This window comes from Vulpes vulpes, chromosome 14 (genome assembly GCF_048418805.1).
Source record: "Vulpes vulpes isolate BD-2025 chromosome 14, VulVul3, whole genome shotgun sequence".
Classification (NCBI taxonomy): Eukaryota; Metazoa; Chordata; class Mammalia; order Carnivora; family Canidae; genus Vulpes; species Vulpes vulpes.
Window position 1 is genome coordinate 107,953,751 of NC_132793.1, and position 27,516 is coordinate 107,981,266.

At 55.4% G+C, this 27,516-nt stretch overlaps 1 protein-coding gene across 13 annotated transcripts in view; it reads right to left on the bottom strand.

Annotated features, from left to right (window-relative positions):
- ABLIM2 (actin binding LIM protein family member 2) overlaps positions 1 to 27,516 on the bottom strand; it is a 142,183-nt gene that overhangs the window by 31,065 nt on the left and 83,602 nt on the right. For 3 of the 13 annotated variants that reach the window (XM_072737597.1, XM_072737596.1, XM_072737598.1), the window contains 10 exons: positions 26,679 to 26,756; positions 19,963 to 20,109; positions 17,700 to 17,732; positions 15,966 to 16,086; positions 13,962 to 14,060; positions 7,822 to 7,923; positions 7,319 to 7,372; positions 2,348 to 2,467; positions 1,277 to 1,329; positions 467 to 608 (listed from right to left, as the gene is read on the bottom strand). In XM_072737597.1, coding sequence (XP_072593698.1) covers positions 467 to 608; positions 1,277 to 1,329; positions 2,348 to 2,467; positions 7,319 to 7,372; positions 7,822 to 7,923; positions 13,962 to 14,060; positions 15,966 to 16,086; positions 17,700 to 17,732; positions 19,963 to 20,109; positions 26,679 to 26,756 — 949 coding nt within the window. Of the gene's footprint in view, positions 1 to 358; positions 609 to 1,276; positions 1,330 to 2,347; positions 2,468 to 7,318; positions 7,373 to 7,821; positions 7,924 to 13,961; positions 14,061 to 15,965; positions 16,087 to 17,699; positions 17,733 to 19,962; positions 20,110 to 26,678; positions 26,757 to 27,516 lie in introns of those variants that run through there. The other 10 variants (XM_072737609.1, XM_072737602.1, XM_072737605.1 and 7 more) reach the window with 8 other exon arrangements.

Consider the following 27,516-nt stretch of genomic DNA (forward strand, 5'->3'; position numbering starts at 1 on the left):
AGCCCTCCTGACCCCAGAGTCAGGCTGCCGTCACTGGTTCCTGTGCTCCCTGCAGATGGGAAGGCCCCACTCCCCGGGTCCTTGCTCAGGATGAGCGCCGGATGGCAGTGCCCTGTCATCGACTCCCAGTCTGGACTCACCCACCTGGACCATGCTTACGTCAGCTCTGGAGGGAAACGGGCCCTCAGCTTCCAGCCTGGTAGCCCGGGAGGCCTTCTTTGCAAGAAAACTCAGGAGCCTGATTTGTCCAGGAGACACCGGCACACCCACTGGCTGCAAGCTAGCTAATGATGTCCAAGGGACCCCAAACAGAAGAGGGTCCTCTCTCCTAACTGGGTCTGCTCTTATATTTCTTAACGAGCAAGGCTTAGTTAGGTCTGGGGGATGGGTTTCAAATTGTGGGGCCCTTCTGCTGTGAGGCCTTTCATGCCATGTTTACAGTGCCTTGCTCAAAAGAACCACTCACGTGAGTAAAAGTTGTCCCCTTGCATTGTTTGGAGAGGGTCTCTATCGGTCCCGCTACTGTGGGACAAAGACTGGCTGTCTAGGTCTGGAGAGTTAGTCCTACTGTCTGCATCCCCCTTGAGAATCAGCCAGCTGGTCTTCTGCTGGGGGGGAAAGAAAAAGCCACATGAATTCCGAGGCCCTCCGCGATGACACTGCCCTGTCGCACAGGTCAGGATGGCCAGGGGCCCAACCGGCTCCTCCTGGGGGCGCCCTGGGGAGCCAAGCATGCACTCTCTCCACACACACCTCCCTCCCTTAAGGACAAGCCAAGGGGCCTTGCCCTGGAGCCAGGGTGCAATGCAAGACTCAGCCCGGGGACCAAACCCTGCACCCTGCTCGCAGCCTGCTTTTTGGAGATGATGTGCTGCAGCCTGGTGCACCCCCTCCAGTAGAGCCACCCAGCCCCCAGAGCCTCACTCTTTACCCTCGGACCCTTTACAGGGAACCTCTGCCTAGCCTGGTCTCGAGCCAGCACCCCAGATGCCCCCGCATTGCACTTGGATTAATTCTCCTTTTTTTTCAGACATCTCCTTGGTGCCAAGAGCCATAACCCGGTTACACAGGTACGGAACATGACTTTGGCAGGAGGTGTGCTAGTCTCAGGCTGGCGGGGGCCACCTCTGAAATCTGGTCCCTGCCACGTGTAGCCTCATGGGGCCCTGTGGAGCAGAACGCAAGAGAGGGATCCTGAGGTCCCGGCTGGGGACTCCCACAGAACCAGACTGCCTCTGGGTGAGGCTGCTCTCAACCAGACCTGCCCCCGCATTACCTTCCTGTTATCTTGCTCGAAAATTCTGTCCTCTCCATCCGGTCGTCTGACGGCTGGAAGGGAAGAGGCGGCTTGTCAAGGAGATACACCGTCTAGCCTGGGCTCCCCCGCCAAGTACCCACTTCACATTATGTCAGAAACAGAAAGGAATCAAGCCGAGGACAACAGTATGAGAGCCTTTGCAGTGCCAGGGAGCGGGACACACTGGAGAATCCTCCCATGGGGGTGGGGGAGACCCCACGGGCCTTCACATGTGATGGTTCTTCAAACCAAGAGCAAGTGTGCGAAGTGACGTGGTCTGGAAACTCCAGCCAAGCCCCCATTCCTGAGATCAAGCCATGTTTTTAGATGCAGCCACTTGGCATTTTGAAGAACACACTCTCTAATTCCTGGTTTAACCCCAAAGTGACAGGAGGGTTTGGCCAACCAGGGCCTATTGTGTCCCACTCAGCCGGGCGCTTCATGGGCACTCCTGCTTATCCCCACACCACCCCTTTCACAGATCGGGAGACTGAAGCTCAGAGACACGGCATGCCTTGCTCAAGACCATGCATCGGGGGTGGCAGAGGCTGACATTTGAACCCAGGTGGTCTGTCTCCGAGGTCCTCCTTCTGCCCCCCTCACTGTCTGCTGCCCACAAAACACAGACGGCCAGTGAGTTCTGCTGCTGGAGAAAGCCCATGAAGCGGGGCAAAGGAGGTACAACATACGACCAGAGGTGACCTCAGTGGACCAGAACAAGCACAAGTTCACTTTGCCGCAGCATGTCTACCAGGAACACCATCTAGAGCTGAGAAGTGAGGTGTCTCTATTCTCTACCAGCCTTTTTTTTTTTGGTGGCAGTCGGGTGGGGGGGTTGTCACCCAGTGGGGCTGACATGATCTCCCAGCAAGTATGAACATGTAAATCACACACGAGCATCCTGACATTTCTTAGCATCCACCCGAGGACTTTTCATCCTCAGACACAGACCCCATGCATGGAACAATTAAACAGAAACCCCAGGGGCATTTTCCACCCCCCACGGAAACTGAGGCCACGGTAAGGCCACGCCAAGGGTGGGCTCCTTACCTGCAGCCTGCGGAGGGCTTGGACCTTCCAGCCTTTTGGAGCACCCTGCCTTGTGCACCATCAAGGACAAGGCTGACATCAGGCCCGAGAGCTTGGAAATTGGGGATTGGGCTACAGGACCTTGACAAGATAAGGTCACAGTTGAAGAGTGTTCTGGATTCACGGACATTTTGTTACTGCCGACGGCTACCTGTTTCTCCTTCTTCCAGGAGAGACAGTGATTTTCTAAGGTGAAAATAAACACCCTGCCCTCTCCACTGGCAGAGACAAATTTATGGTGAACCTGCGTGAGGGGTGTCATGGTGGACAGAGGCAGAGGGCAGGATGGATGCATGCCCATGGCCAGGGCTCGCCTGTTGCCCAGACAGTGGCGGTTGCCGGGCAGCAGAGCCCCGAGGGTCTGACCATACATCAGCCGTGAGTCTTGGCGGCTACCCCACAAGCTCTAGAGATGATCAGGCCAGTGGGGACTCAAAGCTCCAAGCACAAAGTCCAACCCAGAGAAGGCCTCCAGGGCTGGGCCCTCTGGTGATGGTCAGTGAACGCACCCCTGAGACCCCTTGGTGGCCCCAAGTGGGCCAATACGGTGGGGGTCATTTACAAGTACAAAGACAACAAAAGGCTCTTTGGGATATGAAATCCCAGCCCCTGGGGCTCGGCCCATGGGGACCAGAGGCCACCCTGGGTTTGAGGATGTCACACAGCTGTGGGCAACAGGTTGGGCTAGATGCGTTCTGGCTGGGGAGCAACCTCATGGCTTAAGAAATGGCCCCACTACCTCATGAGGATGACAGCCCACCAGGATTTAGCAAGTTTCCTCTGCAAAGGCTCTGCCAGGTGTAATAAGCTCAGCCACACTCCATCACCAAGGGCTTTCCACGGGCCAAACGTGCCAGCCCACAACATACACGGCAGATGCCGAGACGTGGGAGCAGGAGCAGGAGAATACAGGAGTCCAGCACTTTGTATTATTTGCAGCCTGCTTCCTGGATAGCTCTGAGCCTCAGTTTCCTGATCTGTAAAATGGGCAAATGATGCCCACCCCCGAGGCGCGAGGGTCGCGTGAGGTAATATATGTGGATGCTGTGATACACCAGGGAGTCCAGGTCCGAGAAGTTAGGAGTGAACAAGAGAACAACTTTGAGGCTAGTTGGCAGCACGGTGTCTCAGAGTGTCGGGAGAAGACGGGCCGACACAGGACGACCCAGGAAATCAGCTTGAGTGTGTCTGCCCCATCAAACAAGGCGGTTCCTTCCTCCTGAGCCTGGAATCTGCCACGAGGAGCCCTCCGGGGTGAGCCTGGGGACCTCTGCTGGAGGCATGCATCCCCTGATTTTCTTTCTGGACCCATGCCCCATCTACCTTCCTTTTCCTCCCAAGATAGGACCCCAAAACCAAAAATGAGCCTCGATTCCACTATAGAGGAATCCCAGAGAGACACGAGAAGTGGTTGTTTCCCGTTTTACACCAGGGACCAGAGGAACCACGTGCATGTCCCACGGAGCCATGTGTCCTGACTGGTTTGGCAGGGCGATGGAGTGAGCACCCTTCCACTAGCGGGCGGCTGCAGGTGTGGGGCTGAGCTGCCACCCCCTGCCTCAGAGCCCCGCCTTGGCCTACAAATGACACAGCCAGCCCCGTCCCTGCATCGTGGATGCTCAGCTTCCCGGGAGGAGGTGTAGGGGGAGGTGTTCTGGTTTTCTCTGAATTCATCTTGAGCAGTGTAAAACCGAGCATAGCGTTGCTCCATCGAGGGGACCTACCACTGGAGTGCTGCTGCTCTGCGCCCCACGTCAGCGTGGCCTCACCTAACTCCCACAGAGTCCGATGGCGAGGCAGCCTCGAACCCACTCTCGGTATGCAGACGGGACTGACCACCGCTGGAACCGCACCTGCTTCACTAAAGTCACGGGCCCCCTGACCGCCTGCAGCAGGCTCAGGAGCACCCCAGTGTCCCGGTCCTGTCTGCGCTGTCCCACCGCCCCTGCCTGTCCCATGTTTGTCCCTGACTGTGCAGAAAGAATTCTTCTGCTTCAGTCCTATCCTGCCCCGCTGTTTTCAATTTTCCATTTGCTTCTTTTTGCTTCCTTTATTCTATGTTTTTCTTACCATTTTTTAAAAAGCCATTAAATCATTAAATCAAGTGGAGCTGGAACTAATATAGTACAATATACTATTGGGCCCTAAATGCTATACAGCGAGAGCAGGAGGGTCAAGGGCCAGAGGTCGGGGGTCAAACAAACCCGGGGCTAAACACTAGCCGGGCTGCAGAGCAGCCACTTCTCAGCCCCAACCTCACACTCCTCGTCCACGTGGTGCCAACCTCACGGTGGGCCGCCAGGAAAAGCACTGCCAGCTGTCGGGTGCCCACACAGAACAAGTGCACTCACAGCAGTGGCTGGAGCCCTAGCCACCCTGGCCACCATGGGGTGGCAGCAGCCAGCTCACCTCTGGAGGCTCGCCTCCCCAGAACGGGAATGCAATGTGAGCACCAGAAAAGAGCAACACTAATTAAGAAAGACTTTCTGTGAGTGGGAGATAGGGCATCGAAAAGTAAATGCATTAATTAAAAACTCTGACTTTTAAAGTGGTTGGTCGTATTATCTTAAACTAGTTAAATGGTCCAGTAATGCAACACTATCACCCAGAGTAAGTATCTCGAGACAGATGAAGGTCAACACAGTGGCTTCTCAAGTCTCTCCCCTGAGAGATGACTGGGTGGTCACTTTGCTGAGTGGGGTGTGTGTGTGTGTACACACACACATGCATGCTCATGCATGCATGCACTCACACACACATGCACTCACTCTCACGTGCATGCTCTCATACACACACATGATCTTACACACATGCACACACCTGCTCTCATACACACATGATCCTACAGACGTGCTCACACACTCACGCACATGGTCTCATAGATGCGTGATTTTACAGACATGCTCACACACACACATGTGCTCACACACACACTTCTGACAGGATGTGCTCCACTTGGATGGGGGAAATCTTGTAAAATCAAAACATCTAAAATATATTGGAAACCGAATGCATCCTAACACAAATGTTATTTTCTGAGCATTCCTGAAGGAAACCTGGTTAAGGATAGTACACACACATGCTGAGTCCCATCCCCTCCCTGTCCCTAGCCCATCCACATTTACAAAGGGACAGGCTGTATTCACGTGTATCCCTAGAATGGGGCTGGATGCTGGGTAGAGGGTAGGTACTCTATAAAGTCTATTTCCCAAAAGAATCAACATGGCAGATTTCTGGATTAATAAATGGGCTTTGGTTATCGTTCATGGTTCAGTTGTACAGGAATCCTCTTGCCTTTGGATAGGAGAGGCCTTTGTATCCAGTTTAAAAACAACAACACAAGGACTCACACTGGCAACAGTAAAATAAAATGTCTTCATTGGACGATTTGGTCAAGGGACTTAGAGTTGGAAGCTCTTTGTCTTAGATCTGGCTTGTTCAGAAGCCGCTGAGCAAGTTCATCTCCTGATTTACTGTCCCTTCTGCTTCCTAAGAGGCCGGCCCGTCTTATACCATGTATATTCATTACATGTTTGAGGTTAATAAAAGGCCACATCAGCCAATGCCACTTGTGACAAGTACAGAACGCACACCTTTCCATGTAGGCTTGAACACGGGCACCATGAGGGTTAAGACGGCACTTAACATAACTGCTCCTTCCTTCAGCTGGGCCTCAGCCCCCCACTTGTAACAAGAAGGGGCTGGTCTGGACAATCTTTAAGGGCCCTGGGATCTAACTGGCCCACCCCTCTCTGATCCCCCTGGGACATCTGTGCTCCAAGCTTCCCCTGGCTGAGAGGGAATGGTAAAAGTCACTGTCTTCTGGGCAACTGAGAGTTTAATCCATTCTTTTTCTTCTTGGGAAGAAGAAGAAATGCACAAAGCATGGGGCCTATTGCAATCTAGGAAAAATTAGAAATCTTGTTTGTACAATCAGACCACTGATTTATCAGTAAGTCACAGAAAGCGTGTTTTTATAAGATTCCACCTAACAGTGATGTAGTTATGGATGTGGGATGTGGCCATTTTCTTTGGGTGCATCTGGACAAGAACTTTAAATATGGGAATTCCTCTTCCCATATCTCCATCATGTGCACAGTACTTTACGTTTAGAACATACTTCCACATTCCTTATTCCATCAGGTTTCATAACCAGCCTGTTAAGAGGGCAGGGTGGATGGATCTGTCCTATTTTGCAGAAAAGGAAACAGAGGCTCAGGATAGTAAAGCCACATGCCCCAAATCACCCAGAAATTCCATCAAAAAACAGGGGAGACTTTGAGCCTTCTGCATCCTGCTCCATGGCTCCAGCCACCTATGGCCCATGCACCTGTCCCAGGCAGACTCAGGTGGTGTGGAGGTGGGCAGTCGCCTTGGAGAGGGAAGGTAGAGGCTGAGAGAACTGCCCCCCTCCACTGCCAGACCTGTCCAGCCCATTTGCCGATGCAACAACACTCTGTAGCTGAAGGCTAGCTAGGATTCATTCTATCCTCAGAAATTCCCCAAACACAAGAATAAATGGCTTAATCTGGTTTGTTCTGTTTTCCAAAATTCTGGCTGGGTTGGGCGGTGGTCCAAGAAGCCTCCCTCACCGCCTTGGCAGACATCATCCTGGCTGCCTCACTCAAAGCAGCATAACTGGAGCCCCGGAGACGGGCTGTCAGTGATGAACCCACACCCCAAGCCCCTTGACGTGCATCAGCCTCAGCTTCGTGGCACGGAGGCATCCTTACTCAGAGATGCCCTCCGCGGTCTTTGATGAAGAGGCTCCCGGGAGCCCGCTAGTGAATTCAGTGTGCGCTGAGCCTGACACTCAGACTAACCATGCTGCCGCCCCATCACGGATCGGAACACAACAAAAGGAAGCATTCAGAAGCAAATGGGTGCAACAGGCATGCAGAGAACACAGCAGCAGAGGAAATCCGACTGTACCATGCTGTTTGTAGATAGGGGGTTTCCTATAGATGTTATCTTTTACGCCAGTGTCTGGGAAAGAAGAGAGAGAGAGAAGAGCAGCGTGAGCAAGCAGACCGGTTTCCATCCCCCTGCTTTTCCTCAGCAGCCGTCAGGCACCAGATCCAAAGCGGCCAGAGAGGCTCTGGCACCCCACAAGCAACTGATGCCTGGGACCCAATCTTCAGACCAAGCGTCACCCAGCCCGAAGCCAGAATCTAGCTCAAGGGGCGGAGGGAGGGAGGCAGCTTGAGTGGCCATCCGGCAGGACAGCACCTTCTCTCCAGCACATTCTCAGGAGGGCAAAAATGTCTCCCTGCTGTTTGTGAGGCTTTGGGAGAAACTCCAAAGCATGCCAGTGGGGGTGGGGGATGTGTGAACCCTCAGAATTGGGGGGATGTGGAGAGGCTCGAGAATCCTGGCAATTCCGTGCAATCAGATTCTCTGCATGGCACGCCCAACCGCGCGTCCCGGGTGCCTACCTGGGACGTGGAAGTGGCGAGGCGCCTGCTGGTAGGTGCAGGGGGGAGGCTTGCTGTCTGAGAGCACTGAGAGGCTGGGGGTGCTCCGGCCACTTTCACTGCCTCCAGACGGAAGAGCAAAGGCAGGTAGAAGGGAGGAAGGGGAAGGCAAAGGAGAGTATGTCAAGTAGGAACGCTTGTTCCCAGCCGGCCCATCTCCCCTGCCTGGTGGAGCCTGCCCCAAGGCTCTGCACAGAGAAGGGAGGGTGCCCCCCACCCACATTTCCAGACGGGGCCCAAGGCTTGTTAATCCAACCTCAAGCGGACTCCTTCCAGTGGCCCCATGGCAAAGAAACAGTGGCACCAAGGACAAGGGCATGCGGGTTGCTAGTTTGTGGGGAGGTCGGCCTGGCTCTGGGCTGACCGCACTCTCCTCGTTGTTCAGCCAGGGCTGGTGCTTGAATCCAGCAAATTGCAAATTCACCAAAACTAAAGCCTCCCTCCCTGTGCATCCTTGCATAAAAAGATGCCGCTTTCTTGGAGAATCCACCAATTAGTCATTCAGAATAGGATTACAACAAAAATCCATCCCTAAAAGCTATAAGAGACGAAGAGAAAATTGGTACTCATTAGTGGTCATGTTCCCTAAATAAAGCTATTTTTGGCAAATTAAAATGAAAAGAATTCCCCAATTCTGGCTCCAATTTCTCATCCCATCTGGATTTGTAATTTTGACGTTGTGAACAAGGTTGGATTATCAAGTGACAGATTCAGACAGCCGCAGTTCCCCGGGTGACCCTCACCCCCCCGCCGCCCTACACATACCTATTTAAGGAATGACATGATAGACAGAATGCAATGGGCAATCGAACACTGTGGATGATGAGGTTTATGGCTCATTTTAGCAAGACACTCATAAGGCACGCCTCATTTCCCCTCCCGTTAGCCTCAGGAAACCCTCTGCCGCCTTAGATCACAGCCTGGCAAGGGAAGGGGAGCTCCTGACTTGGAAGGAGCCCCTGGGAGATGCAGCCGTTCAAAGCAGCAGAGCCCCGAGGTGACCGGGCTGGTGACCCAGCCCTCCCAGGGGGCCGCAACGGCGTGCTCACGAGGAGGGGGCAGCGGGCGGGGCTCAGAGTGCCCTTTGCCTGGGTCGGGTGCCCCAGGAACCCAGGAGGGCTCGCAGGGCAGGGGTGGGCTCAGCCCAAGCAGGCCACAACCAGCTGCCCGACCCAGGCTGAGGCCACACTGGGGGCTGCTGACCGCAGCTTGGAGCATCTTTCTGCGCCTGGGCACTGATCCACTTGTCAGCACTGAAGGAACTTCAGGTGATGACTTGCCCCCTGTCACTGTGGGAACCCCGCCTCTCCCCAGGCCATGCCCTCAGTGCAGCACAGACCCTTCTAGAGCTCCACACCAGGCCCTGGGAGCAGGGGCCTTTGGGCCATTTCTGAGCCCCCAGGGGGGAGGTTCCCCACGTAAAGGAAACCACAGATCGGCTCTATTGACCATAGAGCTATGACTGGATCCTCCCCCAAGGGCAGAGAAACACAGCAGAAGTGTGGGCTTTAAATAGTGTCCTTGCACAGGCCCCAGAACAGCCGAGAACTGCCCATTTCAGTGTCATCACTGAGCTGAGTGTGCTCCTGGCCGAACTATTGAATCCCGGAGGCTTCAAACAGCTCACTTCCTTCTGCCTAGAATTCACGGGACCTCACCCACCCGGGTCCTGCCCGGGTGGCTGCAGACGATCAGACACGTGGGCAGGCTCCTGTCCCCCCCCAGCCCCCAAGCCTACCCTGCAGTGTCCATCACAGGGAAGACCCTGTGTGTGCGCTGATCGATCTGGGGAGCACCCACAGTGCTCAGCAACTACTCCTGGGGTCCGAGACCCAGAGGCAGTTGGGGACACATACGCAGAAGCAGTGGCCCATCATGCCACACACTCCTGCCATCCAGGTGTACGGTGGTCAGCAAACTCCATCACCTTGGTCCCAGGCTGAGATGCCTCTCCTGGCATCCCCTCCCACCAGCCTCCCTTCCTCTTCCATCCCCAGCAGAATCCCCTTTGCAATCTTCCCCATGGGTCCAGGCTCTTCCTGGGTCAAGGCCCTGGGGCAAAGCCTCCCTGGAAGACCCAGCCCTCTGCTAGTCATTCCACTCTCTGGACTCTCTGGGTGACTTCATCATAATAAAACACACTGCTAACATCACCCCCGGCCAGGGGCCCTTGGAGGGCTTTGCCCACATCAGCTCACGGATGCTCACAAAATACCCACAACAGCCCCGCAGGACTTGCACCACCTGGCTGCCTCCTGCAGGAGGGACGGGGCTGGGAGGGCCTGGGGCAGGGTCCTGGTGAGGCGCAGCTCTGGCCGGCTCACCATGCCCCCCGAGGTTCCAGTCACTGCCCCAGGGGCCTTAGTGGTTAAAAACCCCAAACCACTGATGTTGCCATGGAGGTGGGAAAACCAGAGGAGAGGCCGGCTGTGCGGTGACTTTGAGAAGCCACAGAAGCCCCTTCTGATACAGCTCTTGTGGATTCTGGAGGCAATTCAGGAAGGAGGTCGGATTCTGACCTCTACTGGTTGGAGGGCCTTCTTCTTCTTCCTAAAATTTAAGTAAGTGGTTTATTTTGGAATAGTTTCAGGCAGTCCAGAGGGCTCAGAAAGTCCCCCATGCTCACGTTGCTGCCACGTAGCACCACTTTGTGTTGGCTAAACGCCATCCTTTTTCAGATTTCACAGTTTCACCTAATGTCCCTTCCCTGTCCCTGGCGCCCGTCCAGGACATCATGTGACATGCTACCATCCAGGCTCCTCTGGGCCTTGATGCTTTCTCAGACTTCCCTGGTTTTCGAAGATTTTTATGAGGAGTCCTGGTCAGGGCTTCTGGGCGGTGGGTGTTCCTCACTGAGGACGGGTCTGATTATTTCTCATCTCATGACTGGACAGGAACTGAGGGTTCTCAGGAGGAAGACCCCAGGGGTGCGGTGCCCTCCTGTCACATCATGTCAAGGGTACCGGCCATCAATGTGACCTTGATCTCCTGGCTGAGCTGGGGGCCACAGGCCATCTGACCCTTGACCACAACTACCCCCTAAGGTGGATGGCCCAAGGACTGGGGCTAGATGAAGAGGTGTCTCGGGGGCCCAGCAGGTGTGTGGGAAGCGGGCCCTGACCTGAGGCTCTGTACCAGAAGCTCCTTCTCTCCCCTCACGCCATATGGGGAGAAGGCTTGCTAGCCAGTAAGTGGCAGCTCCTCAGTGAAGAGGTTCCAGCAGCATCGCTTACCCTGGACACTCCATACCTGCCTACTCCTTAACAGGTGAGACGTCAAGCTTAAGTCTTACACTGCCACAGGAGATGGACCAGGGTCTGAAATTCATACTAAATTGCAAATGATTACCACCAACACTGATGCCGTCTGCAGGTCTTGGTAGAGGGGTGTCTTTGGACATTGAGACATGAGGTGGGGAGGAAGGTATGTCTAGGATAGGGGTCCAGCAAGAAGAGAGGAAGAAAGCCAGAGACCCCTGTCAGCACATAGCCGGGTCAGGGCAAGTGCTGGCTGGGATGAGGGCATGCCTCTCCTTGGGGAGCCCTCCACCCACAGCGGCATTCAGAGAGGAATCTCCACCTAGAGGAGTCAAAGATGCTAAGGATGCCACGAGAGGCCAGGAAAGGCTTTCCCGGGGAGCATGGGTGGACACAGGGCCGTGACCAGCTGGGAGAAGGACAGGCCTTGACACAGCTGGCCACCTGAATGCCCATAGGCTGGGATGCCTTACAGCAGGTGGCTGAGTGCAGGCATCAGGAGGAGGACAGGTTCCCTCAGGGTGGCCTCTGAGGTGGACTTAGGACCTGCAGTGGACATGGCTTGTGCACAAGAGCCTGACTTGGCTCTGCCCCACAGACCTTTGGGATCTCAGGCCAGCACTGTCTCTCTGAGCCTTGGTCTCCTCTGGGGTGAGTCATGTAAAGAGGCTGGGCACTCCAATGGTCCCAAATGGCCCTGGAAGTTGGGTGTGGAGCAGGGCCACAGGGTCAGGCCTCCCCTGCATCTGACCCAGACAGATTTCTGACAAAGGGAATTGGCAGCCACAGCAGCCAGGAGGGAACCAGGACCCACCACGGGGCTGGTGCCTTTGCCCACTCAGCAGACAGCAGAGGCACCGTGCTCCTGCCCCCAGAGGATGCCCTTGGCCAGGCTATGCAATGGCTTCCAGATCATGTTTTGGTGGGCAGGGGCGGAGCCTGTCTGCATGGTCTTCCCCACCGTAGGGGTAAAGGAAGAGCCTCGCTGCTCCTGCCCGAGGTCAACACGACTGCCCCTCCCTGGCCCTCCCTTACGGGGCTGGGGAAGGGGCGCTGCTCCCCCTGACCTGCCTGGAGCAGGCATGCTGCAGGTCTGAGGCACTGCCCAGGGGCCTGCCCATGGCTAAGGGCCCATCCTGGCCTTCCTCACCCTGGGGTGGTAAGAATTAGAGGCTGGAAGGTCACAGGGGAGCAGCGGAGGACAGGCTCACAGGGTCTGCTCCATCCCCAGCCTGGACTGGTGTTGGCCAGCACACGGGGGCCACCAGGACAGCAAGGTTACAGCAAAGACAGCATAGCCTGGCCTCGTCTCCAGGCCACACTTCTGCCGGAGCCCCCGGGGGACAGCCCCACCCAGAGCGGGGCCACGGTGGGCAAGGGGAAAATAGTGTGTCTGTGCCATTTGGGCCCGTGAGCCAAGGGAGAAGAGGCAGCTCTTTGCTGGCCTGTCACCTAACAGGCAGATGGCCCTGGTTTGCAGTGAGTGTTTTGTGTGCCTCTTGGTGAGAGCACACTGGTCACGCGACCTCCATGTGCCCCGTGGATGCACATGGCAAGTCCTTGCTGGAGGCTTTCCCACTCACAGGATGTACTGTTTCCAGCTTTGCTGCTTCTCAAAAGAGACAGTGTGTCCAGAAGAGACGGACCATGGGCTGTAAGGACAGGTCCCGATGCTCGGGGGCTCTGCACACACAGAGCAAGCAATGGTGATGGACAGAAGGGAACATGCAAGTCCCCGTGAGCCCCCACTGAGACCATCAGATGGGGGAACAATCCAGCTGAGCTTGGCTCGCCTCCAGGTCCCTTTGGGATGGACATATTCCACTCTGTAGCTGGACAGCATGGGGGCCTTGATGCACCTCTGGGGGCGTCAGTAAGAACATCACTGCTGCTCCCTCTGACGCCCGGAGCATCTCTCCATGGTGGCTCGGTCGGCTAGGGCTGCGGAACCGAGTGCCGCATTGGGCTGCTTCAGCAACAGATGTGTTTTCTTACAGTTCTGGAGGCTGCAAGTCCCAGACCAAAGTGTGGCAGGTCCGGTCTCTGGTGAGAGCCGTCCTCCTGGCTGCCAGATGGCCACCATGTCCTCACGCGACCGTGAGGCCCTCCCTCTGAGCACATGCAGAGTGAGAGCTCTCCCGGTGTCTTTTCCTCTTCCTTAAGGCCTCCCATCTTATTGGATTAGGGCCTCACCTTAGTGACTTCATGTAACCCTCCTGGCCTCCCAAAGACCCCATCTCCAAACGCGGTCACCCTGGTGGTTAGGGCTTTAACATATGAATCTTGGGGACACGGCTCAGCCCATGATGTACAGGAAACGAGCTTGGCCATTTTTCTGGTGTGATTCATATACGTTATCCATGCAGGGATGTGGACGGCGGGCGGGTCTGCACCCTAGAAGGAGACAGGAGCCAGAGCCCTTCCCGGCCACCACGTGCCCTGGGGCCACGAACAAATCACAGCCCCTTCGTGCTTTTGCTTTTGCTCCTGATGATGGCTGCAAGCGATCCCTCTGCCCCACGGAGCGGATGTGGGAAGGGAAATGGGGGTAACGGGTGAAGGCTCTCAGAACAAGGCCGAGGCCACGCTAGGGAGAGCTAGCCTCCCGTCCCTGCTGCTCGCCCTCCACTCCTCACCGCTTCCCATGACAAGCCACCTACGTCCTCCTCCCAGGAACATTTATACACCAACAGAAACGGAGCCAGACTCACGAGACACACAGCGAGGGGCACGGGCTGAGACACAGGGCTCGGGGAAGCCATGCGGCGGACACAGGACAGCAAGACACAGACGTGTGGCCAGACGCCCTGCGAGTGCCCAAGCCCGCAGCACTGCGCACCTTACCTCGGAAGTAGGGGATGTAATGATGTCTGAACACGGATGTAGGGCTTGGGTGTTGGGACAGGGACAGGCAGCTACTGGTACCAACACTCACAGTACCAGCTGCGGGCAACAGAGAGCAAGTCAGAGTCCACCCCGCGCTCGCTGGCCGCAAAGCCACAAAATATTCCTAGGCCCCACTCTGCTAGGAACATTTTTGCTTCCTCTCCCGAAGAAAGCACACCTTTTTGAGGCACCTGAGGGGGGTCACCAAATACGCTTTAGACCAGTCTGCCCCAGCTTCCGAGTGAGGACTCCCTGCCCGCTGAGGGACAGGGCGGCAGCCCCGGGGCTGCTGGACTTTACCCACCGGCCCCGGAGCCCCGCCTGTCACTCCACTCCGAGGCTTCTTGGCGTCAGAGGCAGGTGGGGAGCAGCTGGCCAGACCGGGGCGAGCGCGCACCTGACGGCCACGTGGCTGACGTGCTGACATACACGTGTTGGCTCTCCGAGGTGACCGCGTGGCCAGGCACAGCCACCAAGCCCAGGTGACCCAAAACACGGTGCTCGGGGGTCAGGAGGGGGGCCCTGGGAGAGGGCACTGAGGAGGCTGACTGCCCTTCACCCTCACTCGCCTGCTCGCCTGCTCGCTCGCTCACTCATTCATTTGCTCACTCACACATTCACTCACTCACACGCTCACAACACACACTTGCTCAGTCACTTGCTCACTTGCTTACTCATTCACTCGCTTGCTCACTCACACTCTCACTCATTCACTCACTCACTTGCTTACTCACGAACTCACTCATTCATTCACTCACAACTCATTCACTCACTCCCTCACACACTCACTGGCTCATTCATTCATTTGCTCACTCATTTGCTCACTTATCCATTCACTCAGTCACTCATTTGCTCACTCATTCATTCACACACTCACTCACTCATTCACTCACTTGCTTACTCATTCATTCATTCATACACTCACTGGTTCATTCACTCATTTGCTTACTCATTCATTCACATACTTGCTCACTTGCTCACTCACTCATTCACTCATTCACACTCACTGGCTCACTCATTCACTCACTCATTCATTCATACACTCGCTCACTCACTCACTCATTGGATAACTCACTCATTCGCTCACTCATTCACACACTTGCTCACTCACATCCTCACTGATTCAACCCCTTTCCACTTATTGAGCAGGATGTTCCAAGAACATTGCAGGGAGTCCATGAAAATAACTTTGCAAATGAATGAGTTGATTTTTCCACAAAGGCTGTGAAAATTCGAGCTGTAGTCCATGGATGTGGAAATGGAGTCATGCGGCAGCTGGCCACGGAGGAAGCAGCTTGGAAAAACCCCTCACGGAGGCAGTGTGTGCATGGAGTGTCCCTGTGGCTTTGACACACCAAGGGCAACGATGAGTTTTCAAAGCTAAGGGCAAGCAATACAGAGCTGGGCGCCAGGCAGGGAAGGAGGTGGACTGGGAGTGGATAGCACCCTGCCCCAGGCATCTCCCTGCTGGGAGGGGGCAGTGGCCTCTCACCAACTGTCCCATGGTGATGACTGTCTTTGGGGCCACCGACCCAACTACATGTGAAGTGTCAATAAATATTCTAACCATTTTTTGGTCATTAATGCTACCCTCACAGCTCAAACCCCGCCGGACCCACATGAGCCTGGGATGAGTAGACCTCTGGTCTCCCCCATCGATGCTGCTTCACCTTTCTGATATCTTCTGCCACTGAAACACCCGCTAGATTCTAAGTACTTGGTGCTGCCTGCGTGTTTCAGCAGACGTCCCCTCTAATTATTAGGGTAACCAGCTGCCTGTGTTCCTCCCTCCCAGACCTGAGAGGGGCCAGCCTTCACGGACACGTTACAGGGACAGGCTTTCCCATCACTCACTGGCAATCCCACACCCGGCCCTTGAGTAAAGGAAGACACAGATTCATAAGAGGAAAAGGAACACGTACAGCTTCGCTGGGGGGTAGAGCAGCCATGGGGTTTAAGTACCTGGACGGCTGTAGTGCTGGGGCGACCGTGAGGTCGGAGTGTAGCGCCCGAGACTGACTGACCCAGTGGAGCTGGGGCTGGAGGTCCGGCACTGCTTGTAGGAGCGGTCATCCTGATCCCCCTGGGAGGGAAGACAGCCTAGTGAACCCCGGAGCCGAGGGCACTGCCCCCCCCCACCACCATGCCACACGTTCACCCTCCTCCCAGTGTTTGACTCAACATGGCCCCAGGATGAAAGCCTCTGCACCTGCAGGGCACACCTGGAGAGCCAGGGAGGGGCCTGGCCTTGTGCCAACACTCCCCTTGGCCTGAGCACAGTCCCCATGCCCCCAGGTCCCAGGGAGCAGTGTCTCCATCAGCCCCTCCCTACGTCTGGGCTCCCAAAGATGTGGTGGAGGCACCTGGCTCCCTGACACCCTCTTGGGGCCCCTCCAGCCCCATCCTTTCTAGGACCCAAGCTCCTTACAACCATGACATTTTGAGAGATTTGAGAACCATGAGATTCTGTGTTCTCCTCCCCCCTCCTCCCACTCAACAGGGGCTCCCGGGTATAGGAGGTAGGAAGGCACCCCTCCCCGGCCCGAAGGCCAGGTTGAGTCAGACCCACAAGCACTGGCCCACAAGACTCCATTCAAGCAGGATGAACAAGTGTTTGGAGTGGTCAGAGCAGGTGGCAGGTGGTGTGAGATGGCATGACACCATGGTACGGGGAAGAGCAGGCTGCTGGGCCCATCACAGCCGGGCACGCTGGCCAGAGTTGTGAGACAGCCCAGCCCAGCATCCCGCCGTGGGGTGGACACTGTTGCTTTGCCCCTGAGGCCAGCACAGGGATAAGCACACGGGAGACGAGAGTCTGGGTCTGGTACTCACAGCTCTCACCCTTTCTGAGCTGACCTCTGCCCCCTAAGAACCAGTGGGGCCACTGTCCCTAACTCCTGCCTGTACCCCTACCTCCACACTTTGCCCAGGCCAGCCCTCGGGCTGGGATCGCACCTGCCAGCTGTCACCTGTGCTCCACTCTGAGCCTGCCTGGCCCGTCTCACCCACGGTGATGGGCACTCTCTCCCCAGAAGTAGTGGCATCTCTGGGCATCCTCCGCACACACAGCCCCACCGGCCAGCTTCCACCCCAAGGGTGTCCTGTCCTCGCCTAGCCTGTCTGGGGCTCGCCTGCCACATGTGGTTTTCGAGGCTGGGCGTTGAGGGCCGCTCGTCCGGGCTGGTTGCCACATTCCTGGATCTGAGGGTTTGGTGCCCATGCAGATTGAAGTCTAATTGGCACCTGTCCATGCCACTGAGTAGCTCTGAGAAACAGGAAGACAGAGCTGCTGACTATAAATGCTCTTAGATAGGGAAATGCTTCCAGAATTTTCATCTGTGTGGATCCAGGTGCTTCAGAGGTTCCACTCAGAGGAGTGTGAGGTGGGCCTAAGCTAACCCAGGATCCTGGGCTTTTTCCCTACAGGAAGCCAGGACCCAGACCTCGAGAATGCCATGTCCCACGTATCGGCGACTGCAGGCCCAACAGGTGTACTGGGGAAGCATGCAGATGAGACCTGATTATAAAAATAACCAACACCAAGGACGGCACTTCAGGCTCCGAGGACCATGGCTCCAGACCTCACAGTCAAGAGCCACAGAGGCCCTCCTGGGGGTGCCGTGGGCGGTTATGTTTATAACCCGGGTGGCAGCACCACAAGCCAGGGCGGGCATTGGCTGGGGGGCAGGCAGTTACCTCGGTCGGCGTTGGCGAAAGTACCTGTGGGGACTGTGGACACAACACAGAGTGTCCTGTTAGTGTCTCAGCACCAGGCGGTCACTTGGGGGGGGGGGACAAGAAACAGCATAGGGCACAGACGTCCCCGTGACCAGCCCCTCCTCCATAGGGAAAGGAACCCCACCCCAAGACACGACACAGGATTTCAGAACCTTCTTTTTGAAGACATACAGTCAATGGCTGTATGAGAAAGAGGTTCCCAGGACATTTCTTCACACCAACCCTGGAGTGTGCCTCCGTCCTGGCCCTCCTCGATGCCCACTGCTCTCCCATGAGGACATAATTTCCAAGAGGAAGACCATCAGTTCAGGGCACAGGGTGGCAACATCCTATGAGCCTAGCAGCCTTGGTTTTCTCCAGAAAGGAGAGACAAGGGGCCCAGAGAAAAGAGGGCCCTTCTGGGCCTCAGGGCTTGGGGTGTCCTCTCTCCTGAGAATGGAAAGGGTAAGTGTCTCCCAATCTTCCCATTTCATGGAAGGGGAGATTGAGGCTCAGGGAGATAAAGCCAGGTCTCTGAGCATTTCCCTGCCAGAATCCTGCATTGATGGCAATTGCCAGGAGGCTGCCATTCCCAAGAAGCTGCCAGAGCTGTCCAGCCTGAGGCCTGTGTCTGCTCAGCTGACCCCTGACCCTCCTTCTGTGGCTTCCTGGCTCCCACCCCATCATCTGCCCACAGAAGGGCCCCCACAGACACCACCACCAAGCAAGCTCCCAGCCACAGTGTGGCAGGGCCTGGAGAGGGGACAGCCCTGGGGGCGGGAGCAGGGGGGCCTCTGATGCCCCCAGGTGATGGCAGAAGCCGGCGTGGAGGCCACGGTGACAGGGCTGGCTAACCTGGCCCCAGTCCCACCTCAGCCTCTGTGAGCTGCATGGCCCTGGGCAGGCATGTCCCCAGAGCCTGGTGCCCTCCTCTGCATCCTGGGACAATCGCTCCCACAGCGCAGGGTGACAGGATGCACAGGACAGTCTGGGACAGGGTTGGGTGAGGAGGCCGGAGGGGTGAGTGGTGACCCTGACAGTTCGGACACAGCTCAGCCACGGCAGCATGACCGGCCAGTGGACACAGGATTTCTGTCCCCCTGGGTTGTCCAGCACCTGGCAGGAGAGCCTCAGTGTGTGAACACATCTGTCCCAGGACCGCACGGCCCTCCCTTCTCATGTCCCCACACCCCCTGGCAGGAAGCACTTGTGGTGCACAGACTGTGCACCGTTGGAGGCATGTGGTGTCGGGAACCTCATGGCTCAGACTCCGTGTGTGGCTCACCTCCTTGCATGCAAGGCTGTGCTCTGTTTGTGTGCTCACATTCAGGGGACCCATAAGGAGCAGAACAGAGGGTGACCAGGCTCCACAGCCACGTGCACATGTGGCACTCACAGTGGCCCTGCCTCTGGCTGAGGACCCATGAGCCAGTCAGCATAGAAAGCTCAAGCTCCAACCAGGCAGGAGATGTTCCAAGGCTTCCAGGGGGTGGAACCCAGGCCTCTAGATCTCCCGCGTCTCAGAGGAAGCATGAAGGGCAGTTAAGGAAACAGCCAGCATGTGGTCTTAGGGGGCGGAAAGGCCTGGATTTGTTCAGCTCTGCGGCTCACCACTTGGGGGACCCTGGCCAAGTCAGCTGACCTCTCTGACCCTCTTCCAGGGCTGTCCACTGCAGCGCAGACCAGATGCTGGATGATAAAGCCCCACGCACAGCACAGCTCAGACACATGGTAGGTGGGTGCAGATTGGGACCCCACAGCCACACCCGAGTCTGAACACCACCAAAGACCGGGAAAAATCAGGAGCAGACTCCATGTAAAATGGAGAAGAGCCAAGAGGAAGAAGTCACCAGGGAAGGACACCACCCATGGGACACTAGGGAAGCGATCGCTGGTGATCCAAACAGGTGGCCCAACCAGCTCCAGGAAGTCATGAGACAGAGGGGCAGGCCAGCTGCTGGGGGTGGCAGCCAGGCCAGGGATGTTTTGGAAGGAAGAAAAGGATCCATTTTATACAATATGTGAATCATCCCAAATTTGAGAAAACGGGGAGACTCTCAATTGGTACTCAGCACTTTCCCCAACATCAGCACATTTCCACCCTCCATCCTGCCAGGATGAGCAGAGCCTCTTTAAGGGGGATGCGCACCGGCCACCAGAGGGGATTACGGGAGGCCGGGGGTCAGAGGGTGGAGGCAGACCGGGCCTGCCGTGGGCGCACCACCCGCCGCGGGGGCCGTACCTCGTGGCAGCTCTGCCTGCCGGCCGCCGAGTGGCTGATGTACGGCGAGTAGGAGATCATGTCGGGGCGGTCGATGTTATAGATGGCCTTGCTTTTAGGAAGAGCCGCCAAGTCCCTGTAGTCGAGAATCTCATCGCCCAGCTTCGCCTGAGAGAGAGAGCAGAGGGCACAGTAGATTTACGACCCAGAGGGCGGCGGGTCTGGCGGCCGCGTGGACAGTGGGTGCCCCCCCAGGAGCAGGCTTGGGAAGATGCAGGGGCAAAGGCACGCGCGGGGGCTCCTCATGGTCCTGCGGGCCTGGGTCCCTGGGCCCCGTCAGAGAAGACCACAGGGTCCTAAGGAAGTGTGTTCTCTGAGCCTCCACTTCTCTCCCTCCCCAAGTGGGAGGGACGGTTATGTGGGACAGCTCCAGGGTCAGAGGTAGAGCCGGTGAGCTGCCTGGCACAGAGCCAGCAGACAGCGACACTCAGTCCATGGCCTAGACACGTGTGCATGCACAGGTGAAAATGCACACGTGTGTGTGTATATACAAATACATGGATACATATGCATACACATATCCACAAGCACACATAACATGCATTGTGCACTCACACCCATGTGTGAATACATGCAAATATATAGCACGTGAAAACACACCGACACACAAACATACATGTGCACACATGCAGGTAACATATGTGTAAGCATGCAAACACATACGTGTTAAAATAGACATATGCAGACGCTTAAAAGTCACACACATATACATGTGTCTGCATGCAAATACACATACACATTCATGCATATGCACACCTATGACATGTATGTGTATGTGTGCATTTAAGTACACATATAGTGTGTACATACACGTATACACACATGCAAGCATGTATAAGTGAATACACTTATGCACATGCACATAGAGGCTGTGCCCAGGACTATGGACTCATTCATACCCACGGCCAAATACTAGGACACACTAGCACATGTACTTGCACAACCTGTATATGCCCATACCCTCTCACATACCCACACTTGCAGACATACCACATACCCTCCTACACAGACCATATGCTCACTTTCTCACTCATCTCTCACGCTAGCACACATGCTCACACACACTCCCACACCAATCCACATTCACACCCCTCATGCCCACACCCTCACACATACACACTTACACATAGTCACACACTGGCACACATACTCATGCCCCCAAAGTCATACCCACACACTCCCATGCAATGGCACATATTTGCACACACAACCACACTCACCCAAACTACACACTTACACACACCCATAGTCACACTCACGTTTGCATGCACATGTACACACACAGCAGTGTTGAGCACTTCAGATATGGCAGCAAAGTGCCTAACACTTGATGGGCTAGCTGGGATATGACCTCAGGTAAGGCTAGGACCATACCTGGCCCACAGCAGGTGCTCACTGGTGACGTACTTGGAGCTGCTACATTTGCTCAGGTGAGAGCCACTGACCACTCGCTCCCCTGTGACCTGTCCTTCCCCTGCATCACCTCACCACTCCCAGGTTATTGCTCCGGCCCCTGCCACTCCTCCCTGGCTCCGGGGCCTGCCTGGGAGCACGTGGCTGAGACAGGTCCTAGAGCTTTGCAGGACCACACACACACACACACACACACACACACACCCCACAGCTGTCACGGCAGGGACGATGATCTGTGTCAGTCCCCATGCTCCTGTTGTGGATGCCAACATTCCCATCCATCCTGGAGGGAACACACATGGTCACCTCCTCCCCACCATGTCTCCCTCTCAGGATTCATCTCAGTCTGGCCTTGTCAGCCATGGGCAAAGCTGGCAGTCAGGCTGCCCCACTAGCTCGGCTCTACCTAAACCCCAAGAGAAGCTTCTGCTCAAGCCCAGTGTTCCCAGCAACCGAGCCAGGGCCAGCATGGGGCCCACACTCTCTCTGCAGTGGGACTAGCTGCCCCGTTCCCGCCCAGGTGGCTCTGGTCTAGGCCCTCACTGCTCTCATCTAGACCTGGTAAGAGCCTCCTGGCTCTCCCACTGCACTTGCCCTGAACAAACATCGCCGACAGCACCTGCCAACACCACGAGCTCTTCCCTGGGATGACACTGGGCTAAGTCTTTCATTCACTCACCAAATACTCACAGTGAGCCCATGATGGGAGCACCCACAGTTACTCCACTTCCTAGACATGGAAAGCAAAGCCCAGAGAGGCTAGGTAGCTCACCCAGAGTCACAGAGCCAGGGAGGTAGGTGGTGGGAAGAGACCCGGGTTGTCTGACTCCAGAGCCATGCTCCCCATCATCACTCTCTTCTCTGCCAGGCCTGTGTCTCTGGAGCTTGAGCAGTAGCACACTGCCCTCCAATGCAAATCTTCCGGCAGCCCCTCTGGGTGGATGACGCAAGCCCTTGCTGCAGCTCCCAAATGCAGTGTTGGCATTCCTGCTCCCCCTGAGGCTCCGCATGCCAGGGTTCAGTAGCCCCAGCCCACCTCCCCTAGGAAGCCTTCCCAGACCACCTGACTCCAAGGCTCTCCTGAGTTGGTGAGTGCTCCTGGGGTAAACACTGCCATCTGTGATGTAGGTTGAGAGGGAACATCTGATGTCTCAGACCTCTCACTCCTCCCTGTGGAGCCCTGGGCAGGGTTCAGAAGTCCTCAGCTCAAATCCTAAGTCTGCCATTTGTAGTCAGGATGGGCCTTGATCAGAACTTTTGGACTGCTCCTCAGGGGCTCTCATGCCCCTACTTATCCTAGTGGTTTATCCTTCTGTCTGTGCGGAGCTCCTTATAGCTCCCCAGCCACCTGGAGCCCAAAGACCTGGCACCTGCTGCTGTCTCAGTAATGCCCCTCCTTGACCTCTGTGCCTAGCTCACCCTCTGGTTCTTCCAGACTCCGTCCAGGTCCCCCTCTCGGAAAGACCATCCCTGTTTCCCTCCACCATCTGGCTTGGATGTTTGTCTCCTTTAAAGGTGCTCACGTTGGTTGGTGCATCTGTCTCCCCTGCTCTGGGGCTGGCAGCTCCCAGGGATCCATGACTCTATCCGATTCATCATGGAGTTCCTCGCCCTAATCTGTGCCTGGCATAGCAAGGTCCTTGGGACATGCTTGCCAAACTGAAGTAAAATCCATGGGGCATTTGCCAAAATCAGCTGGATTCTCTGGGCTGCTTTACAAGACAGGAACATCACCTGTGTCTTGTCTACCCGCTGGATTTTGTGAACATCAAATCAAAGCTGACACTGGAATGAGGGGCGAGGCAAGGCCTGCACTCATAGGTCCCTATGCAGATGGACCCCCTTCCCTGCCTCGGGCCCCACTACCATCGGGAGCACATGCTCACCTGTGGCTCTCAGCCCTGCAATGCACGGGTTATCAAGGCTGGCCCTGCCCTGGTTAGCCCCCGACAGCAGGGATCAGAGAGGTGGCCTGATGGCACCAATACTGCCCGCTCCCACCCTGGACAAGAGTCTCTGGTCTTGGCTCCCGGGCATCCGTCCTGCCCTATAGGCTCACAGATCCATCCTGTCCCATTGCCGGCCTAGGGGCGGTTGCCGTGACAACAGGCTATGCTCTCTAATTGGTGGAAGGCCACCGGGGTATGTAGGTGTTCATGAGATTTCTCTTCACTTATTTCTCTCCCATGCTCCAGCTAGCATAATAAAAATAATAGTATGTGCCCATATACCACAGAATCCTCACAATAAGCTGTCATAATAATACATTATCATGTAATAATGTTGATTTTATGCTATGCCTAGTTACTGATTTAGTGCCATGGTGAAGAAAGGTTACAATAAAATATCATGACCTCATTTGGGTTAAAAAAAAATTACACACAGAGAAAAGAGACCTAAGGGGCGTGCCCCAAAATATTAGCAGTGGCTACTCTGGCTGGTAGGATAGTGAATGCTATCCATTTTCTCTTGCGCTGGAGGGCTGCCGAGCAGCTGGCATCCTTTGGGGACCTGAGCACCCTCCCGAGGCCCAGCACTGAGCAGTGTCAGGTGCACAATAGGCCAGCAACAGATGCCAGCAGAAGACCAAAGTAAAAGCAGGGCAGAGCCCTGAGAGATGAAGGGCTGCTTCACCAGACGCGCAGCTCCCTGGTGAAGGATTCCATGGGTGTGTGCCGACTGGGTGCTCACACCACCCTCATCTGGGGGTGAGAGCCGGGGTGCTTTGGCCTGTGGCCTGCCAGGCAGATGTGGCCAAGCTGGGCGCTGGTCATGGTGCATGGACCCCACATGTTGGAATTGGACGGTGTGTTCTTGGGTGGAGGCTCCCAGATTCAAGGCTGTGTTGCAAATTTCTGCACATCTCTGAATAGCATCTAAGTGGGTGAAGCGACCCCAGGAGGAAGGAGGAGGAGCGCGGGATGCACCCTGCTGTACCCTGCACTCATTGCACCTCCATGGGTTCGGTTCAGATGCAGGAGACTGAATTAAATTAACTTGTTCGAGGACTTCTTTAAAACTGGCATCCAGGGCACCCGTATTCGCTGAGCAGGAAGTTTAAGCTGATATCATCTGCCTTGGTCGAATGCACACCCAGTAAGCTCCACTGTGGACTGTCACAGGGCCTTTAAAGTAGCTGGGGCCACAGTGGTCAGTGTCCCTGCTCACTGCACGGTCATGACAGTACCTAGGTCCTTGACAAACACCAGTTTGTTGAAAAGGGTAGCTCACACTCAGCGAGCAGTCACCACAGGCCACACAGTAACCACTGTGAGCACTGCCCACACCGGGCGCCCTGCGAAGCGCTCAACAGATATGGTCTGACTGAAGTAACAGGGATCATATTTAGGATCTTCCATGAGGTTGATGGCATCATGGGCTGAATTATGTCCTTCCAGATACGTATGTGGAAGCCCTCAACCCCAGGACCTCAGGTGTGACCGTGGTTGGAGATGGGGTCTTTGCAGAGGTGATTATGATCAAATGAGGTCACTAGGGTGGACCCCGATCCAATCTGACTGGTGATCTTATAAGAAGAGATCAGAACACAGACATGCACAGAGGGGCGGCCACGAGAGGAGACTTCAGGTCAGAAGGGGGACCTCAGGAGGACCGGCCCTGCCCACACCCGGATCTGACTCCCAGCTTCCCGGACTGGGAAAGACTACATTTTTGTGGTTGAAGCCACCTGGTCTCTGAGATTTATTTGCAATGGTGGCCAAACTACGAGCACAGATGTCACACTGATCATTGTGGTGAGCATTTCCTAAGTCCTCCTTCTGGCCCAGGGCTGCACTCAGGGCTCCCACGCAGTCCCTCAGTGGGCCCTGGACAGCAGCGACTGTGGGTCGCTTTGGTACAGATGAGCTCTCAAGGCTCAAAGAGGCTAGCTCCTCACCCAAGGGCACACAGCTGGTCTGATGACTTCATACCGCCTTTCTGAGCCTCTGAGCACACATTCACAAAGCGCCACTCTGCGATTCACCCTCCGGGCTCGCAACGGTCACGCTCACCCAAGGACTAGAGTATGTGGTATTGTTACCTATCAGAATTAGGGTCAGGAATGCCTCTGCATCCAACTAGTATGAGATTCAGGGCCGAAAAGGTATCAGGAAGAGCAAATCCAACCCCCATTGTGTCATAGAAAACAAACGTCCTGACCGGGCGAGAGGGGGATGGGAGAAGCCACGTGCCCCAAGTCACTTGCTGTTCCTTGCAGGAGCAGAGCCAGGCCCAGATGTCCAATCCAGGGCTTGCCCCTTCTCCCTCCTTGCACCTTGAGTCCTGGGGCTCTTCCCCAGATGATGAAGTCTGGTACTCACAGGAAAATCCGCACACATAAATTATGCACACATACACACACGCACACACTCATATGCATACACATACCCATGTGCACAGGCACACACCCATACACATCCCATATGCACATACACACAGCCATACACATACATCCCCATATGGACACATACACACCTGTATACACACACATGCACACATACACACACACACACCCAGTGCACAAACAAACCCCCATATACACACACACCCATATACACACATATATACATCCATATGCACACACATACACCTGTACACATACACTCATATGCACACGCACTTATACACACATATACCCATATACACACATACACACCCATATGCACACCCCACATATACCTGTACAGATATACACCCATATTCATACACATACACACCCACAGGCACACATACACCCATATGCACACACACATATACCTATGCACACATATACCCCTATGCACACACACACATGCATACACACATACACTCGAATAAAAATGGGATTGCATAACACAAATTATCCTCAACATGCTTTTCATAGGAGCATGTTAGAAACACCACTCAGGGTAACAGGGCAGATCTGCACCAGTATTGGTAGCACCTGCCCAGTCCCATGTGCGCCCAAGGATTATTTATTCAGGCAAGTCTTAGCTTAGCTGTCCTTAGCGGGACAGGGACACCATACTAATCTGACACCACTGTGGATAACAGTGTGAACACATCTCTGTGCCCCATTGCCCTTTAACAGGGTAGCACAAGAGTCCTCACTTAAGGCTCCGAGTGAGCCCCACGAAGTCTGCAGCAGGCTGTGCCCCATGGCAGTGGCGAGAATACCGGCCCTGCATCCCGAAGCCTGGGGACACCGCAGCCCCTTAGGGCACCCCCAGCAATGACCCAGGCCCCGACTATCCCACCACTTACCCCCCGGCCCTCCAACTCACATAGATCACGCGGCTTGGAGACCCCGAGGTGCTGGAAGCAGGTACAGAAATGATGCTCTCTGAGGAGCTCCTGGTTTCCTGGAAAGGAGGAGACAGGAGACTGAATACAGAATATGTTGATGCCAGAACCTTCCAGATGCAATTATCACAGGTCACACTCCAATAGAAATGCCAGTAACGAGATTTTTTTTTCTGCAGGTTGAAAGAATTCTTAAAATAAACACACAGGCTTGAATGAGCTGCTGGAAAGCTATAATCAGACAGACGCAGCAGGTGCCACCCACTACAAGCACAGCAGCGAGCTCTCTGCATGGTTGGAAACACTCTGATGACCGCTCGGCTTGCACGCACAGAAATTATCTGTTTTTTGGAAGGACAAGAGCAAGTGATGCATTTTCAAGTGATTCTGCACACTCTGATGGCAAAGGCCATCGCTTTTACCCAGAATTTTGCTGCTCAGAGATGTTATTTTCCAGCTAGGTTATGGGGCTGGGGGGTTATTGTTCATCCTACCAGCCCGATCCGCTGCTCTCAGAGTCTGCAGCCACCACCCCTGTGACCTGTTCCTCGAACGTCCATCCCAACCCTCCTCCCTCCCCAAGCACATCTCCTGCTTCCCCTGAGGTGCTGGTTTCCTTGGTGTCTCCTCTGTCCCCGGCATCAGGGCCATCCACCCCTGGACACTCTCCCTCTCATCCTACTCCCTAGCCTGAGTCTCTCCCCACCTGCAGGGCGTGACCTGGCAGCTGCCCGCCCCTCCTGCTCCAGCTTCAGCCCTGACTGGACCACCCACTGCCTGGCTTTCCCAGGCCTCCCCAGCCAAGAACCTGGACCTGCC